Source organism: Notechis scutatus, chromosome 6 (assembly GCF_049901735.1).
Source record: "Notechis scutatus isolate UNSWTSFEM ecotype Mainland chromosome 6, rNotScu1.2, whole genome shotgun sequence".
Classification (NCBI taxonomy): Eukaryota; Metazoa; Chordata; class Lepidosauria; order Squamata; family Elapidae; genus Notechis; species Notechis scutatus.
This window is the reverse complement of record NC_142014.1, coordinates 32618593-32637703: the sequence shown is the minus strand read 5'-3', so window position 1 is coordinate 32637703 and position 19111 is coordinate 32618593. Positions and strand designations below refer to the sequence as shown.

At 37.3% G+C, this 19111-nt stretch overlaps 1 protein-coding gene across 2 annotated transcripts in view; it reads right to left on the bottom strand.

Annotated features, from left to right (window-relative positions):
* Positions 1-18650, bottom strand: part of ANO6 (anoctamin 6) — an 82179-nt gene extending 63529 nt beyond the window's left edge. Inside the window, exons 1-2 of one of the 2 annotated variants that reach the window (XR_015750044.1) lie at positions 18396-18649; positions 1256-1353 (exon numbers count right to left, since the gene is read on the bottom strand). Coding sequence is in view for 1 of the 2 variants with exons in the window: in XM_087967922.1 (XP_087824048.1) it covers positions 1256-1353; positions 18396-18426 (129 nt within the window). In the remaining variant the exon portion in view is untranslated. Of the gene's footprint in view, positions 1-1255; positions 1354-18395 lie in introns of both variants that reach the window. The other variant, XM_087967922.1, reaches the window with a different exon arrangement.
* Between the last annotated feature and the right edge of the window lie 461 nt (positions 18651-19111).

Genomic DNA, 19111 nt, shown 5'->3' with positions numbered 1-19111 from the left:
TGAATAGAAATTGCCAATCAAGGGATGAGAGATCATTGTTTATAAGATCATAGTTGCCTTTTTTGAAGTTATAATTGGGGATTCCATCGTTGTGATGATTTTTGTGTGGACATATGTTGAGACAAAAGTCAATCATGTTGTGGTCACTGTTGGAAAAGGGTTCTTTAATTTGTATTCCATAAATTGAATTCAAACTATTGCAGAAGATGAGATCGAGGCAGTTGTTAAGTCTAGTGTTGTTAGTTACTAGTTGTTCTAGTCCCAGATTTGTTACAGCATTGTATAAGTTTGCATGTGTGGGTTCAGTTGTACATTCATTAAGGGTCCAGTTAATATGAGGTAGATTGAAGTCACCAAGAAAGATAAAAGTGTGTGGGCAGGATGCTGCCCATGTTAGTAGTGTAGCTTGTTTGCATGTTCGATGTCATAATCAGGGCTCTGTAACAGTAAGAACAGAAATGTGATATTTAAGGACAGTTCACAGACGATGGTCTCAGGAATAGTTCCTGGGTAACTTGGATGTTTTTTAGATGTAAGGACTTTTTATAGAAGATAGCAACACCTCCTCCTCTACAGATTTCACAATCTGATAGGTAAACATGATAGTCTCTTACTGTGGTAATGGAGTCAGGGAGAGATGCATTGAGCCATGTTTCACAGACAAATATGATGTCAAATTTAGCCATATTTAGTAAGAGGAGAAATTCAGGTATTTTATTCACAAGGCTTCTTGCATGAGTAGCTTCCATTTAAGTCCAGCTGTAGTTGGAATTGAGATAGTTGGGGGCATGCGTGCCTAGTCTTGGGTGATGGTGGATTGGCTTCCACTGGCACTGAGAAACTGAGGGGGGAGAAGAAAACTCCTGAAGAATATTGGGATTTAAAGGAGGTATTCAGTGAGAAGGCCTCAGACGAGCTTCCCCCCCATCGTTCAACAGATTGTAGTATTGAAATTTTGCCAGGAGTGAAACTCCCAAAACTGAAACTGTACTCGATGTCACTGCAGGAGCTAGAAGAGCAAAAATAACAATGTACAAATTCAAATCCAAAATATAAAATTATCACTATTTCATATTGTTCCAATAGTACATTATTTAGAACTTTTAATGCTGAAGGCCACATTTAAAAAAGCCCTTTAAACAGTTTTCATTCTACAACCCAAATCTAAAATATCCTATGAGAAATTCAAATTTGTTTGCATATCTTTATGTGAACTATATGATAAATTTTATAAGAATAATAAGTTAGTACCTACCAATTCAGGCATATGAAGAGCTTGCTGGCCAGGTTCTGTTTCATAATTGGGAATAACAATTTGTTCCAAGTCTTCAAAGACTAAAAGAAATGTAGGCTCTATTTGGGAATAAGTCAAATTTCATGGGTTACCCATTGATATCTATCATTCAGACTATCACTTAGGCAATTACACAATTGAATCTTAATTTTCCCAGCCCTGGATGCAGCTTTAATATATGGAGGAAAATGAAATGGATCAACAAGGCTGATTCAAACAGACTTCACGTTGTCAGGATACAATTTCATATTGCATAAAACCATGTATCTCACTAAATATGTATAGAGGAGAAATAAAGTAGGAATAATGATGAATATATAATATTTATTATTATTATTTATAATAATATACTATATAATGCTCAAGTCAAAAAGAGGCTGTGAAAATATTTGCAGACTCCTCACATCCCGGACATAAACTGTTTCAATGCCTACCCTCAAAACCAGTGATGGGATTCAAATATTTTTACTACCGGTTCTGTGGCGTGGCTTAATTTGTGGGTGTGGCTTGGTGGTTATGTTACTGGGTGGTGTGGCTTGGTTATGTGACCAGATGGGCGTGGCTTTGTGGCCATGTGACTGGGTGGGCATGGCCATGTGGCCATGTGACTGGCAAACCAAATACAAGTGGTCCTCACTTAATGGCCGGTTGCTTAGCAAGTGTTCTAATTTGTGGCTGATCTTCCCAGAGCTACTTGACCTGTTTTTGGAGTTTTGACAGTCACACACACACACACACACACACACTTCTAACCCTGCTATTCTATGATTCTGTAAGGATCTCCTGCTGGAAGAGGGGGTTTGACTAGATGACCTCTGAGATCCCTTGCAGGCCAGCCCTAGATTGCTATGCTGCTTCAAAGAGTCTTCTGAAGCCAGGGTTTGTGCCCTTCCTTCTTCTCCTTTTTCTCTCTCTCTCCCTCCCTTCTTCCATGTATTTATCTATCTATTCATATATCTCATTCACTTTCTCCTCTCTCCCTCTCTTTCTTTCTCTTTCTTTCTCTTTCTCTCTCTCTTTCTTTCTCTCCTTTCCTCTTTCTTTCTTTCTTTCTCTCTCTCTTTTTTCCCTTCCTCTTTTTTCTCGCTTTTTCCCTCTCTCTCTCTTTCTCTCCCTCTTTTTCTCTCTCCCCTCTCTCTTTCTCTCTCCCTCCCTCCCTCCCTCTCTTTCTCTCTCTCTTTCTGTCCCTTCCTTTCCTCCTTCCCTCTCTCCTTCCAAAGCTAGGAACCCACCTGAAACACACACACACACACACACACACACACACACACCCTTCTAACCCTGCTATTCTATGATTCTGTAAGGATCTCCTTCTGGAGCAGGGGGTTGGAGTAGAAGATGACCTCCGAGATCCCTTCCAGTCCTAGATTGCTGTGCTGTTTCAGAATCTTCTGAAGGGTTTAGAAGAACCTGAAGATTTTGAACTCCTCAAAATGAGTAGGAAATTAACAGCTCCTGGTTCTTCAACTTCCACTTCTTCCTCTCCACCATCTGGAGGACAACGTTCAATACAGACAATATTAAGGCAAGAAAAAGAACAAGAAAAAGTGACTGCAGATGATTATGCAAGGAATTCAAAATATTCAAACAAGATCAGAGAATATTGAAAAGAGAATAGGGAACATTGAACAAAGAACAGAGAACATTGAACAAAGAACAGGGAAAACCGATGAAAAAGTGGAGAACATCCAACAAATGATGATGAAGTATGATGAGAGACTCCAAAAAATTGAAGAAGATAAACAAAGAGACAAGAAGATTGGAGACATTGATAACAGATTAACTGTGGTTGAACAAGATAAAAGTGGTATGCTGAGATGGGAGATGGACAGATCAGAATTTTATCTTACATTCCAAAACATAGAGGAAGAAAAAGGACAAAATCTAGCTGAGATAATGATAGAAATATTAGCTGAAGCTTTGGAAATAACTGAAGAGAAGATGATGGATGGAATAGATGAGGTTTATCGAATCTTCACAAGATATGCGATGAGAAATAGCTTACCAAGAGAAGTTCACATCAGATTTACAAAGAAAGCCATTAAAACGCAAATATTGTGAGTGGCAAGAGAGAAAACATTGAAATACAAAGATAAGGAGATTGTGGTCTTGAAACAAGTACCCAGAAGAGTGAGAGAGATGAGAAGGGAATACTGATTCTTTACCAAATTATTATTTAAAAAAGAGGTGAATTATAGATGGCTGATTCCAGAAGGTTTAATGTTTACATGGCAAGAACAGAGATATAGAATTGACTCAATTGAGAAAGCTGAATCATTTTACACAGAATTTTTCAGTGGGGAGGAAGAGGCAGAAAAAGAAATTTCACTAATTGAATTCCAAGAGGACTCCCAAATGATGACTGAAAAAAAGGAAGGTGCAGTAGGTGGAAAGGAGGAAGCCAAAGAACAACGTGAACTAAGATCCATGAGAGCTGTCAAACCTAATTATAAAATATAACCATGGAAGAGAAAAAAATTGATTACAATTAATATAAATGGACTTAACTCAGCCATTAAAAGAAGGAAAATCTTTCATAAATTAGAGAAATTAAAATTTGATATAATCTGCCCACAAGAAGTACATATTAAAAAACAATATGAACAACTGTTGATACAGCCAAAATTAGGGAAAATATTCACTCCCTTGACACACTGTAAGAAAAGAGGAGTGGTTTTATATATTAAAGAGACCATCTCAGCAAAATTGATTTATACTGATGACGACGGAAGAATATTAATGGTGGAAATAATGGACAATAATACGAAAACACTCCTGATTGCAATTTATGCCCCGAATGACAAACAAGAAGGATTCTATAAAAAATTACATATGAAAATAGTTGAACTGGACTATGTTAATATAGTTATGATGGGAGATTTTAATGGAATTGTAGACAATAAACTGGACTACACAGCACAGAAAACAATAAAGCAAAATAGAAAGACTCTCCCTAAATATTTTTTTAAAATGGTAGATGAAATAAACTTAAAAGATACATGGAGAGAAAGAAATGCTAAAACTAAACAATAAACCTTCTACTCAAATAGACACTTATCATGGTCCAGAATAGATATGATATGGATGTCAACAGAATTGTTTTTTTTATATAGTTTATTAATTTTTACAATTAAAACCAGTCACAATACATACACAAATAAGCAAAAGAAAGAAAAAGAAAGAAGAGAGAAGAGGAAGAGAGGGAAAGAATTTTGAGAAAAGAAAGAAAAAGAAAGGGGGAAGAAAGAAAGAGGTTACAAGATAAAAAGTATTCTTATTTTAACAGTTTGCAAGATCTTCTTTTGTTTTCATAACCTTAACTTGTGTCATATAACCACACCTGTTTTTAACTTATATCGCTACCTCGTTATTATGGGTTGATACTTTTCTTTTATGCCTTATGATATATAATTTATCTTTGGTCAATCCAATTATACCAACAATTCCAGCTATCGTAGTATAGTGAAGTATCTTTGTTTTTTAGCGCCAAAGTCAATTTATCCATTTCTGCGCATTTTGAGATTTTTTAAATAATCATTTCTTCTGATGGAATTTGATGTTGTTTCCAGTGTTGAGCGAAGGCTAATCTGGTCGCTGTTAAAATGTGTATTGTTATGTATTTGGCTTTTTTGGAAATTTGCTTATCAAAAATCCCTAGTAGGAAGGACTCTGGTTTGTATTCGATCTGCTCTTTGGTGATTTCTTCCAACCAAGTTTTGATTTTCTTCCAATACTTTTGGGTTTCTGCACAAGACCACCACATATGGAAAAAGGTTCCTTCTTTTTTCCTACACTTCCAGCAATGCGGACTCATGTTGGGGTGCATCTTCGCTAATCTCGAAGGGGGGAGATGCCATCTATAAAACATTTTATAAAGATTTTCCTTGTATGCTGCCGATTTGGTAATCTTATTGTTTCTGCCCCAAACTTTCTCCCATTCCGCTAATGTGATGCTGCGCCCTACGTTCTTACGCCAAGCAATCATATTTCCTTTTACAATTTCTTCTTCTAGTTCTGTTTCTAATAAGTAGTTATAAAATTTTGTTATGTTTTTTTTATTTGATCCTAATAAAATTTTATCTAACTGTTACAGTTTGTTATTAATTCCGAATTCTTTTTTGTCTTGTTTATATCTGCTTTGAATCTGAAGGTAAACCCATTGATCAATTTTATGTCCTTGCTCCTGAAGATCCAGCCTCGGTTTCAAATTTCCTTGTGGGTCTAATAAGTCTTTGTATTTAATCATTTTGGTAAGCTCCAAATTGTTTGGGTGAATCATTGCCTCCATTGTTGATTTTAAGTCCAGCTACTGCTCCAAATTTCTCTAATTCACTCATCAATTTTGGTCCCCTGTCTTTTGGTTCTTCAATGACGAAAATCATGTCGTACGCAAATGCTTGCAATTTATATTCCTCTTTCTTAACTGTTAATCCCTTTATATCTGAATTCCGCCTAATTCGTGTTAATAATGTCTCTAATGCTAATATGAAGAGCAGGGGAGAGAGTGGGCAACCCTGTCTCACTCCTTTTTCTATCTTTATTGGGCGGGTGCATTCCCCATTCACTATTATATTAGCTTGTTGTGTATCATATATAGTTGTTATAATATTTTCAAATTTGGTGCCCAAATTAAAATTATAAATTTTTTGAATTAAAAATTGCCAATTTAGATTGTCGAAAGCTTTCTCTGCATCTAGGAACATAACTGCTACTTGTTTCTCGGGGTGAGCTTCGTAAAATTCTAGTACGTCTAATACTATTCTTAAATTGTTCTTTATTTGCCTAGTTGGGAGAAATCCGTTTTGGTCTACATGTATATACAAATTTAAGATCCTTTTTAATCTGTTTGCTATAATAAGTGTGAATATTTTGTAATCAGTATTTAAAAGTGAAATCGGCCTGTAATTATTTATATATCTGGGATCTGTATCCTCCTTCGGGATCAGCGAGATCAACGGCCCCCTCCATGAGTCCGGCATCCTGGCTGCCAGTAAAACGTCATTAAAGACTTCCACCATAAGTGGTCCGATTTGATCTGCTATTGCCTTGTACAGCTCCGCTGGGATCCCGTCTGGGCCCGGGGTTTTATTATTTTTCTGGCTCTCTATTGCTGATTTCAATTCCGATTCAGTAATGTCTTTATTTAATAGTTCAGCCATTTCTTCCCCAATTGCCTTATCCTTTACTTCATCTAGATAATTCCTTATTCTATCTTCACTGACATCCTCTCTTTTGTATAAATCTTCAAAGTATTTATGAATGATTTCTTTTTTCTGTTCTATTTCCTGGTATGTATCTCCTTTGCTATCTATTAACTGGTATATCAATCTCTTCTCTTTCTTTTTTTTTCAATTTATAAGATAGCCATCTTCCTGGCTTGTTGGCATGTTCAAAATAGATTTGTCTGGTTAAGTTCAAATTCATAGTCATTTTCTCTTGATCAATTAAATTCAGTTTGTGTTTGGCTATACTTATCTGATTTTGCAGTTTGGGTTCTTTTGGGTTATTTTGTAGAAGGGTTTCTAGCTCCTTAATTCTTTGTTGTAATTTGTTTTGTTGGGAATATTTTTCCTTGTTTCTCTTGGCGTTATAAGAGATTGTTGTGCCTCTTATAACCGCCTTCATCGTATCCCAGACATTTTGTTTCGTGGTTTCTCCATTATCATTTTCTTTAATAAAAAAATTTAATTCCTCCTTTAATTTATTAATGTATTCTTTCTCTCTTATTAATTGAGTGTTTAAGGTCCATCTTTTCTTTGGTTTTACCCTGCCCTTCCATATTACCTGTATTGGATTATGGTCTGCCCATTCATTAGGCAAAATTTCCACTTCTTTTGTCTCGTTTGCTATTTCCCCACTCATCCATGCCATATCGATCCGTGTCCATGTTTGGTGGGGATTTGAATAAAATGTAAATTGTCTTTTTTCAGGATGTAATCTTCTCCATATATCTGTCAGATTTAGCTCTTTCATCATTTCCTACAAATCTTGGGGAGCTCTCTCTTCCCCTTTTTATTCTTCCCGGCATTACTGTGATCATTTTGGAAATCAGCAATGGAGTTGAAGTCCCCTACTATGCAAATATTTCTTTTTTGCAATTCAACCAATTTTCCATATAGGTGTTTAAAAAACTCTTTTTGGTCTCCATTTGGGGCATATATTACTACTAAAAGAATTGGAATATCATTAATCCAGATCTGCAAACCCAGAGTCCTTCCTTCTAAGTCTGACCATATTAGCTCAGATTTCAAATCCTCTTTCACATATACTGCGATTCCCTTCTTTTTCTCCTCATCTGCTGGTGTGGTAAATAACTTTCCTAATTTCGGGCATTCAAAATATTTTTCATCCTTCTTCTTTATATGGGTTTCTTGCAGGCACATTATATCTGCATTATGTTTAATTAATTTAGATAATATCCTTTTTCTCTTAATTGTTGAATTTAAACCATTTATGTTTATTGATAGTAATTTTTTTTCTTCTCCCATCTATTTAGTTTTGTTTTGCTCTTTGTCGTGTAACAATTCCTCTCTCTTCTTGCGCTTGTGTTGATGTAGTTCCTTCTGTCTTTTGTTGTGGATAGGTATTTTCTTGGTTTCCTACCGTTCCAGTTCTATTTTTATGTCCACTGTATTCTTCTTGAAACTTTGTGTCCAATTCCTCCCTACTACTTTGCTCCTGTGGGCCCACCATCCGTTCGTAAAAATCCTGGGCTTTTTCCATAGTATCTATTTTGATTTTCCTCTCTTTCCACGACACTAACATTCCTTCTGGAATAAGCCATTTAAATGTGATTCTTTTTGATTTAAATATGCTGCCAGAAATTTATAGTCACGCCTTTGTTCCCTTATTCTCCTCGGTATCTGTTTAAGAATCACAATTTCTTTCTCTTTGTAGGTTATTGTTTTATCTCTTGAGGTTCTATATATCATGTCTCGAACACATCTTCTAGTGAATCGTATGTGTACTTCCCTGGAACATTTGTGGCGTCTTGCATAGTTTGTATTGACCGGTAGACTTCATCAAACTCTTTTTGAATTTCATCTTTATCCATCTTCAATAAACCGGCCAGTATTTCTGCCATCAAGTATTCCAGGTCTTCTTCTTTTGATTCTGCCACATTTTGGAATCTTAGGTAAGTTGCTGCCTTGTCCATTTCTAGGAGGACAAGGGAGTCCTCCATTTCTTTGCTCATGCTTTTGAGATCTTCATCCACCCTTTCTAATTCCCTTTCCGTTCGTTCGGTTCTTTTCTCTACTTCTTTTATTATAACTTCATTTTTCTCCAAGGCCTGCTGCAACACCCCCACTTTATCCTCTACTTTGGAAATGTCCGCTTTGATTTCTGTCTTTAGTTTCCCCATTTCTTCCTTCAATTCATTGATATCTGTCCTTGTTTCACTGTGGTTTTTAATCATTGTTTCTTGCAATCTTGTCAATGAGTCCTGTAAAGTTAGGAACATTGCTTGGATATTCACATTCGAGATGCTAGTTGACTTCTCTGTTGGTAGTGTTTCCTCTATTGTTTTTTGTGCCATGGGTGAAGTTGTTTCCAAAGTGGTCGTTATTGTGGGATTAACCTTCCTACCAGATTTCAGAGCAGTGGTAGTTGTAGTAGTCATTTCCTTTAAAATTTGTTTTTGTTGTTGTACAATACTAAATATATTATTCCAAATTGGCATTCAGTATTCTTAGTTCTGTAACTAAAATTGACCAAGATCTATCAATCTATTAAGTAGCTATATTCTTAACTAATTAGTAAAGTGTATATATTTTTCTCTAGTTTAACTTCAATATAAAGTAACCTTAACTACAAAATATATTACATTCACAGATAAACCCACACAATGAAATATAATATTGGTCTAGAGAGCTCTAAGATTGTTAAATAACTAATGCTTAATATTCTTACTGTCTCCCCTATATTCCCATTCAAATTATAACAATCTCTATTAATAATAACTTAACTAAATTAATTAATCCAATATTTTAACACTCTAATATTTCTTTACTAAATGTACATATTTATCAAGAGGAAATCAGAGGGGAAAAAAGCAAGCATATTTCAACATAGCATACCATCAACAAGTAAGAAAGAAGAGAGGCTATTTTAGTAAGTATGTACACACAGAAAAGGGTAGAGGAAAAGAAAAAAGAAAATTCCAAAGACAAGAGTTTTTGTTTCCGCTTTTCACTTTGGAAGCTTCCACTTCGAGCACACCGGAAATGGCAAATGAAGATTTGCTGAGTAACAGCTGCCAGTAAGCAATGTTCCCACTCGTTTAAAGACTTCCTCTTTTACTTATATTTTAGTGTTCTTTAAATCAATTGTTCTGATCTCCTTCAAATAGAAAAGGAACTGTCTCCTCTGCTAGGACCGGTTCTCAATTTTCCCAGAGTTTATAGATTAGATTGTGTCCCTTCAGACAGTTAGATCTGTTACTTTGTTGTAGCCACTTCAGCGTTCTGGATACCGCCTATGGCGCTGCTCTGTCTTTCCCCCCGATTGGCTTCATTCTGCTTCTGGCTCCGATTTAATAGCTTCAATCCAAATGTTAGTGATAATAGAGTCTTTTTAATCCCCCCCCCCCCGTGCTGGTCTTCAGACTTCCAAAATTCTCTTTACTTCTTTTTTATTTCCGACTCTCTTCTGCCTGCCAAGCTCTTTCACTTTCACTAGACCAATTCTTTTGTAGCCGCTTTCTCTTAGAGCTCACAGCAGGCATTCGCACAGTATTTAACAGCCTGAAATCAGTCTATTGTCAGTCAAATATCTTCTCTGCCACTGTCTTTAACCACGACTCTCTTTCCCCACGAGCTTGCAAACTTTCACTCACTCTTTTCTTCCCATCAGTGGCAGTCCGGACTTCGGAGCCTCCATTGTTAGGAGGCTGTTCTTGATCGTTGGGCTCTGGAGGGCTTCCTCTTCGTTGCAGGGGGTTTGCTTTCCCCACACTGCAGCCCGAGGTTCCCCCACACCGGCACGGGTCTCTCCAAGACTCGAGCACCCCGAAAGGGTGGCAAGGCAAGGACGGTCAGAGGGGCAGAAATCCGCTCATGATTCTAGCCTCCCTTTTCTTGAGTTTGGTGAGAATTGTTAACTAATATTCAAGAACTAAATATTGAAACAAGTACTTGGGCAGATCACAATCCAATGACAATTAAATGGAAAGGACAAAGAAGAAGATCTAGATGGAGGTTAAATAATATTATTTTAAAGGGAAAAGACTTCACACAGTGGATGGAGAAAGAATTGGCCTTTTTCTTTGGAGAAAACAAAAAAGAAGATACATCAATCCAGAATGTATGGGATACAATGAAGGCATATGCCAGAGGCTTGATAATAGACTATACAAGGAAAAGAAATACCATGAAAAGATTAGCCTCTAAGGCATTAGAAGATGAGTAGAAAGAACTCGAAAAAGAGCTACAGAAAATGCCACAGCGAAAAGACATTAAGTTAAAAATGGATATAACCAAACATAAAATGGGTCTAATAGAAAAAGAAGAATTAGCACAAAAAATTAGAGGTGCCAAACAGAACTATTTTGAAGATGCAAATAAACCAGGAAGATGATTAGCATATAAATTGAGAAAGGAGAAAGAATCAAGGAAAATATCGCAATTAATAGATGACCAAGGCCAAGTTTGCTATGGTAGTAAAGAGAAGAAGGAAATTATTCGAGATTATTATGGGAATCTATATACACAAGAGAATATTGATGAGGAAAGAGTTAAACAGTATTTACAGAATGCTAATTTACCCCAGATACCTAAAGAGATTGAAACAATGTTAGAAAGCAATATAACGATGATGGAGCTAACTGAAGTACTTAAGAAACAAAATAATGGAAAGGCACTAGGCCCAGATGGATTTCTGGCAGAATTTTATAAAACATTACAATAATCATTGAATTTTCCATTGCTAGAAGTTATGAATGAAGTTATGTTAAAGAAGAGGTTACCTAAATCATGGTCAGAAGCTTATATCACACTTGTTCCAAAAGAGGAGACCGATCCATTACAAATCAAGAACTATAGACCTATCTCCCTACTAAACGCAGATTACACCCCTTTAAGGTGTGGACGAATCATAAAAATTTAGAGGCTCTAAAAAGGCCTTGAAAATTGTCACCTAAGCAAGTTCGCTGGGCGCAATACTTCAAACAGTTTAATTTTTAATTGAAGTACATTCCAGGGTGGAAGAACTTCATGGCAGATGCACTGTCTAGGTTGCCTCAATATAATAGTGCCCAGAAATGATCCACCCTATTGTCCCAACTAGACAGTTGGTGGCTCCAATGTTTACTAGAGCCCAGAATAAAGGGGAAGTTGATTTATCAAATGATTTAACTCCACAGTTAAAAGAAGCTCTGAAATTTAACGATTGGTTCCTGGCTCACTCAAATAACTGTACAGTTAAAGATGGATTGGCATGGATGGGGGCTAAATTATATGTGCCAGCAAAGTTGAGAAACTAAATATTACAATAAGCTCATGATTCCAAAGCTGCTGGACATTTTGGGTTTGTAAAAACCCTACACTTGGTTAAAAGGCAATTTTGGTGGCCTACCTTGAAAAAGGACATTGAAATGTATGTGGCTAGTTGTCCTATCTGTGCCTCAGCCAAACGGCTGCCTGGTAAACCAGCTGGCTTACTACAAAATGTAGCCAGGCCAACTGCTCCATGGAAAGAAATTTCTATGGATTTTATAGCGAAATTACCTGAAAGTGGGGGAAATACAGTTATTTGGGTGGTAATTTGTTTTGGATTTGTTTTCCAAACAGGTACATTTCATACCTTGTGCAAATATCCCACACAAGAACTGGAGGTCGTCCATGACTTTGTGTACCTTGGATCAATTATCTCTGACATTCTCTCTTTAAACACTGAGCTGAATAAATGATTGGTAAAGCGGCCACCACATTTTCCAGACTAACAAAGAGAGTATGGCTTAATAAGAAGCTGATGGAACATACAAAGATTCAGGTCTATAGAGCCTGTGTCTTGGGCACACTCTTGTACTGCAGCAAGTCTTGGACCCTTTACGCATGGCAGGAGAAAGTTGAACACCTTTCATATGCGCTGCCTCTGACATATTCTTGGCATCACCTGTGCAGTCTTGGAACGTGCTGGAATTTCTAGCACGTATATACTATTGAAACAGCAATGTCTATGCTGGCCTGGGCGTGTTGTAAGGATGGCTGATGGGTGGATTCCAAAAGACCTCCTGTATGGAGAATTAGTGCAGGGAAAGCATCCCAGAGGGAGACCACAGCTGCTATATAAGGATATCTGCAAGAGGGATCTAAAGGCCTTGGGAATGGACATCTAGGAAACCTTGATCTCTGATCGTTCAGCTTGGAGGCTGAAGATGCAGCATGGCCTTCTTCAATTTGAAGAGATACTCGTTCGACAGGCTGAGGCAAAGAGGCAGTCCTGGAACCAGAGAAATCCAGGGGCAGGACAGGAGACAGACTGTATCTGTCCTCAGTGTGAAAGGATTGCCACTCTTGAATTGGCCTTTTTAGCCACACTAGATGCTGTTTTGGGACTTCTTTTCAGAGCATGATACCATAGTCTCTTGAGACTGAAGGATGCCAATTCACCTAGTTATCCTATAACATGGCAGCAGTTATGTTTCCATATTGGACCTGAGAGTAAGTATTCCCAGGTACAGATATCATTGACACTGATTGAAGCTACAGCTGAAGCTGAAATCTGTATTAGATCCACCTTGAGTGATGGGATATCGTTAGGTAAACACCCAAGGTGTAATCATATGTATGATGTAGGTATAAACCATAGGGATGTATCAGGTAGAATGGAGTCTTTGTATAATTAATGTGCTGAACTTTATGGAAGTTATTCACCATTTTATAAAAATGTAGAATCCTGAAAGAAGAGCTACTTTTACCATATACTGGATTGAAGAATACCCGTCAAATCTTATGTTTTGCTTAACATTACTACACACTTAACACATACTGATGATTCGACCTTTAAGAGATTGTGGAATCTCATGGCTACCAAATTTTACCTGGCTAAAGGACCTATTTGTATGCATAATTGCTATTATTGTTATAGGATTTATATCATGTTTTTGTATCCAATGTTCGCCTGTATGTAGTAATTGCTGTAAATACTGTTATCAAGTAACTAAGCCAAAGACACCAGGGATAAAAGGAAAACGATTAAGCCAACGAGAGGTTAGAATTATGTTGCAGGAATTACATGGAGGTTTACAGGAATAAAGGATAAAATAGAAAAGGGGGGATTGTGAGAAGTTAAAACTATTCCTGTAAAGAAAAAAGCAAAATATCGACATATTTCTCCTGACAAAGAAGAAATAGTGTAGGTTTAGATATAGCTATAGGACATTCTGATTAAATGCAAGAATGCAGTTTAGATAAAGGAGGTGAATAGAAAGACCAGAAAAATATATGTTGACAAAGAGCATAGGTGGGCATGGAATGTTGCAATTATGCCAGATAACTGAAGAAAAAAAGAAGCATTGAAAGAATATTTGAAAGACAGTGAAGAAGGTGCATTGAAGCAAGTACACTTACAGAGTGTCAAAGAAATCAAGAAGGCCAATAAAAAAAAATGAAGAAAAGAGACATGGCAAGGGAAAGGATGTTGTTAGTTGAGAAGTTGTGTCTGACCCACCGCAACCCCATGGACAACATTCCTCCAGGCCTTCCTGTCCTCTACCATCCTCTGGGGTCGCTCACGCCTACTGCTTCAGTGACTCCATCTGGCCCCCTCATTCTCTGTTGTCCCCTTCTTCTTCTTTTTTTTTAAAACAAGTTTTATTAATTTTTAAAACACACAAATTATCATTATTCATTACATGTTTAAACCTTTTTTCATTGTAAATTTAACAAGTCAGATAAATTATGATTCTATATTAAACCATTTCCATATAACATACCAAAACCTCTTATTCAATTTCTCTTTACTTCTCTTTACTCTTATTCAATATCATTATTATTATTTCATCTATCTCTTTCTGACTTAGTTACCATTATTCTCATTCTATATTTCTACAAGTTTTTACTAATTCTCCCCCAAAAATCATATACACACAACACACAAAACATAAAAAAATCTTTTTGGAAAGTAACTTGGACCCAGGTGTCTCTCTCTTCATGGACTTCAATTATATTCATGCTCATCTTACATATCATTACTTATTTTATTTACCATTCTAAGCCTTCTATATTAACTTCTCCACATATTTCACCCTTCTTAATTCTATCTTAATTAATCATCTTAGTTTGAATCATTATATTTGTATCTTTTGTCCATTTTTTATCATCCCTTTGTCTCATTCCTTATAAAAAGAAGAAAATAAGTTTCTCCTGAAATCATTAATCAGAGTATGATGCCTTTCTATCTCCCCTAAGTTAATCAAATTAATCTTTAAAATAATATCCAATACCCAATCCGATTTTGCTTGGTACATTCTATCTAACTAATACATCCAAAATAATTAAGTACATAATTAGACAATAAATCCAAATATTAACAAAAGATACTATAATAAAATTTTTATAATAACATCAATACCATAATCTTATTAAACTCTTTAATTAAAACAGTATTCTAAACCTCCCTATTATTAAATTTTAAAGCCAATCATTTTTAAACATTGTAACATTTTAATCGCTTATCAACTCTTAAACCATTACAATACTACCATCTCATCTTATGTACCTTGCAAAATCTTTTTTAAAAAATTATACTTTATCCATTATCCATAAAAATTCCTTTTTTCCATTTAATTTCAAAACATTGTAGCTTTTCTCCACCTTTTCCTTTCTTTCTTCTCCCAACAAACCTTTCTACCCCCTTCTTCTAGCCTCTGCCTTACCGGCTTCCCTTCTCTGTCGTATTCCTTTTCCCTTTTGTTTACTATCATCATGTTGGTTTTGCACCTTATTTTTCCCTTTCTTAAATGTTTTTTTAGATCTTAAGTCCTTTAGTTTTCTTCTTTTCTCTCTTCCTTCTTTCTTGATCAAATTCTGAAATTCATTAAAAATGGCTCCTTCCTTTCTTTCTTGTTCCTCTGCTGTCTTCATCTGTTGTAATGTTTGTTGATAGTTAGTGCGCCATTTCTAAAAAAAGGAAAGCTTCTTCCACACCATCTTTACCATTTTTTTTGTTTGTTCATATTCTTTTCTTAGTTCCTCAACAGAAAGAGCCATTATAAATCTTTTCTTTTCTTTTCCCCTTCTTTCTTCTTACAACAACCAGAATATTCAAAAGAAAATAAAAAAATAAAACAGTCCCAAAGTTATCAGTCAGTCCAAACCAAGGCAGAGTTCTCACTTTCTCCTTCTGGGGTAATATCAATCAAAAAGAAAGAAAGTCCAAATCTGTTTAAAATCTTATTGCAATATCTTCTAGTCTTCAAATCCTTAAGGCATCTGCTCCAACAAAGTCTTAGCATATAAATATTTTCTTTTAATCCTCTCTCTTCCCACTCATCACTTAAAACCAATTTTCACCTAAAAGAAATAGGTTTCTTAATATCCAGTTATTTATTCCGTAGGAAAAGAGGGAAAGCTATCCTTTCAGCACCATCAAACAGCTGCTTTTTTCCTCTTCTGGCAGGTATTATTCAGAAAGTCATACTTTTCAGGAATTTTATTAAATATGTCTTAGAGTCCTAGGAGCCAAGAAAAACTTTCTCCTCTCAAGCACTTTCTCCACTTGTTGTCCCCTTCTTCTTTTGCTCTCATTTTTCCCAGCATTAGACTGTTGAGTCTTTCCTTCTCATTAGATGGCCAAAGTACTTGAGTTTCATCTTCAGAATCTGGCCTTCGAAAGAGCAGCCAGGGTTGATCTCCTCTAGGACTGACCGGTTTGATCACCTGGCAGTCCAAGCAAGGGTGGGCTGCTGGGGGCTCGCAGGGGCTCGGGAGAGCCCCTAGATAAGACTCTGCAGGGCTCAGAGAGCCCCCAGTAACCTCAGAAAGACAAGCAGCAATGGAAAGCTCTTAATAGGCTTAACTGAACTTCTGGGTGTTCAGCCAAGAGCATTTCACACCTCCTAAAAGTGTTACAAGCTAGATAAACAATCCACTAAGTGCTTGTGAGGGAGAGTCATTGAGAAAATCAGATAACATAGCCACTAGCTAGCCTCTGAGGGAATTAATTCCCAAATAATAAGAATCATGTAACTCACCTGAAACTCCACTAAGACTCCATGATCCCTCTCACAGTCATTGCTATTAAGCCTGGTTCACCCAGTCTTTTATTTAAGTATTAAATGCATGAAATAACAAAGAACTTTTTGGTGTATGTATGTATGTATGTATGTATGTATGTATGTATGTATGTATGTATGTAATTAGAGTAAAGAAGGGACATTGAGTTGGCCACACCTACCCAGCCACATGACCACCCAGCCACGCCCACCCACCCAGTCATTTGGGCAGAGAGCCCCTTGCTAAAAAATTTGAAGCCCACCTGAGTCCAAGGGACTCGCAGGAGCTTTCTCCAGCACCATAGTTCAAAGGCCTCAATTCTTTGGCACTCAGCCTTCCTTATGGTTCAACTTTCACAGCTATACATTGCAACTGGAAAAACCAGGCAAAGGATAGCTAGTATATTTTTTAAAACTTGCAGGTAAAGCAGATAATAAAATAACTGATGATGGATAAGAACAAGAATGTTGAAGAAAGAGAGAAAGAAGCTAATTCTGTCTGCCCAAGACCAAACCACAAGAACAAATATATTTAAAGCAGTGAGAAGACATCAACAAACATCAAATGTCTTCTCTGCAATGTGGAAGAAAGAAACAGTGGACCACCTAGTTAGCTCCTATAAGAAGATCACACAGACTCATTTCAAATAACAGCATGGCAAAGTAATAACAATGGTGCATTGGAACATTTTCAAGAAATACCATTTGCCAGAAAGCAGGAACTGGTGGGATCACAATGCAGACAAAGTAATAGAAAATGAAGAATCTAAAATGTTTTCAGACTTTAGAATTCAAATAGACCAACCATCTGTCATACAACATTCCAAGCTTAACAATTGTTGATAAGAAATATTTAAAAAGTCTGGATAGTGGACATTGCAATATCAACAGTAAGAGACACCTTGGGTGCAATTCCAAAATATCTGGAGCTTTACTTGAACACCATAAATTTTGAAAAAAAAAATCACCATCAGTTAATTGCAGAGGTAACTGTAGAACAGCTTACATCCTACGAAGATTCTTTAACATTCTTACACAACTTCTGTCTATTCCTGGTCTGTAGGGAAGTGGATAAAATGCCAAACAGATGGATAGATGCATAAAATGCCAAATCCAGTCTAAACACCTGGCTGACTATGTGACCAATCATCATCATAACAATAATAGATGCTCCTGGATTCGTTCTAATGTTACCTTAGGAAGCTGGCCACAATGCAGCATTACCAAGCTTTCAAATGCCTGACTTCCTGAGTTCTGCACCACAATCAGTCATCCACTTTCCTCTTTTCTGTTGGATGGGTCTTTTTTTCATGTGGAGAAAAGAACAGCACTGCTGGTAATCTTGACTGTTTGATAAAAAGATTCCTTTTTACAGTGTCCCTTCATCTCCAGTTGACCACTATTCTTTGACTCATCACTGTTTGGTGAAGTATTCACTGTTCTTTAAATCCAAAGGTCAAGGGAAATCCCAAAACCATGCCAGCTGCTTTCCAAAGCCCCTTGAAATAGTTTGTTTTGCAGATATTCCAGTTCAGTGTGAGAAGTGTGTTTGTGTGTGGGGGGACGGGGGACGGGGGGGACGACTAGCACTGAAATCCCTCCGGGAAGGAGCTGGAATCCTTTTTCCATAATTATACCATCAGTCAATCATGTCTTGGAGGGGGGGAATGAGCCCGCAAGCTTTCAGAAGCAAAACTTTCCTCAACAGATAAGCTGCCTGTCCAAACTGTTTGCAATCTTTCCCAAAATATCCAGCTATCATTTGCGGAGGAGAAAAACTTCTAGGTCCAATCTACATTGAAGGAACCTCTTCCATCCCTCCCTTGCTCAAATTTGCTATGCTCTCCTTGTCCTCTTGTTTGCCTCTCTCCCAATCTCCTTACTCACCAATCTCTGCATCCTCTTCCTTTCCTTCCATTTCTTCTTCGCCTCCTTCTCCCTCCTGATGCTGCTCTGAGAACCTTTCCCGATTCTCCACATTCACCACGCCGGAGCTCTCTTCTAGCTCATTCTTTTCTTTTTCCCCTGGCGAGAGAAGCAAAGCGCGCAATTAGCGGAGCTCAGTCGCCGAGGGTTACGCCTAAGAAGCTCCCAAAAGCCACAAAAGCTCAACTTTCGCAGCTTTTGGAGACCCAATACGTTTGGGGACGAGATCGGGAGGGGAGGGGCGAGATGAAGAGGCTTTGGACGTATCACGGAGTTTGGCAAAGAGCTTCGCTGGCAGTCAGCGGCTGCCGCCGTTGGAAGATATGAGAACCTGAGGGGAGTTTCCTCTGGTTGCCATGGGACCCTCTGAAGTTTACCTGGAAGCAGTGATGTTTTGCTTTGTGTTTTCCCTTCAGGGCACGCAGTGGCCAACAATTTTTCCTGAGTTTCAGCCCGGGTGTCAACCAAAACAAAGCTCTGCCTTCCGCGCAAGGGGTCCGGCTTTGTGGTTAGCAAAGTCTTTTGAGAGAGAAATTCATCCTTATCCTGCAGTATATCTCACCGATTAATATCCAAGGATCTTCAAACTTGGCAAACTTAAGACTTGTGGACTTCAACTCCCAGAATTCCTGAGCTAACATGGATTGGAGGAGGAATTCTGGGAGTTGAAGTCCACA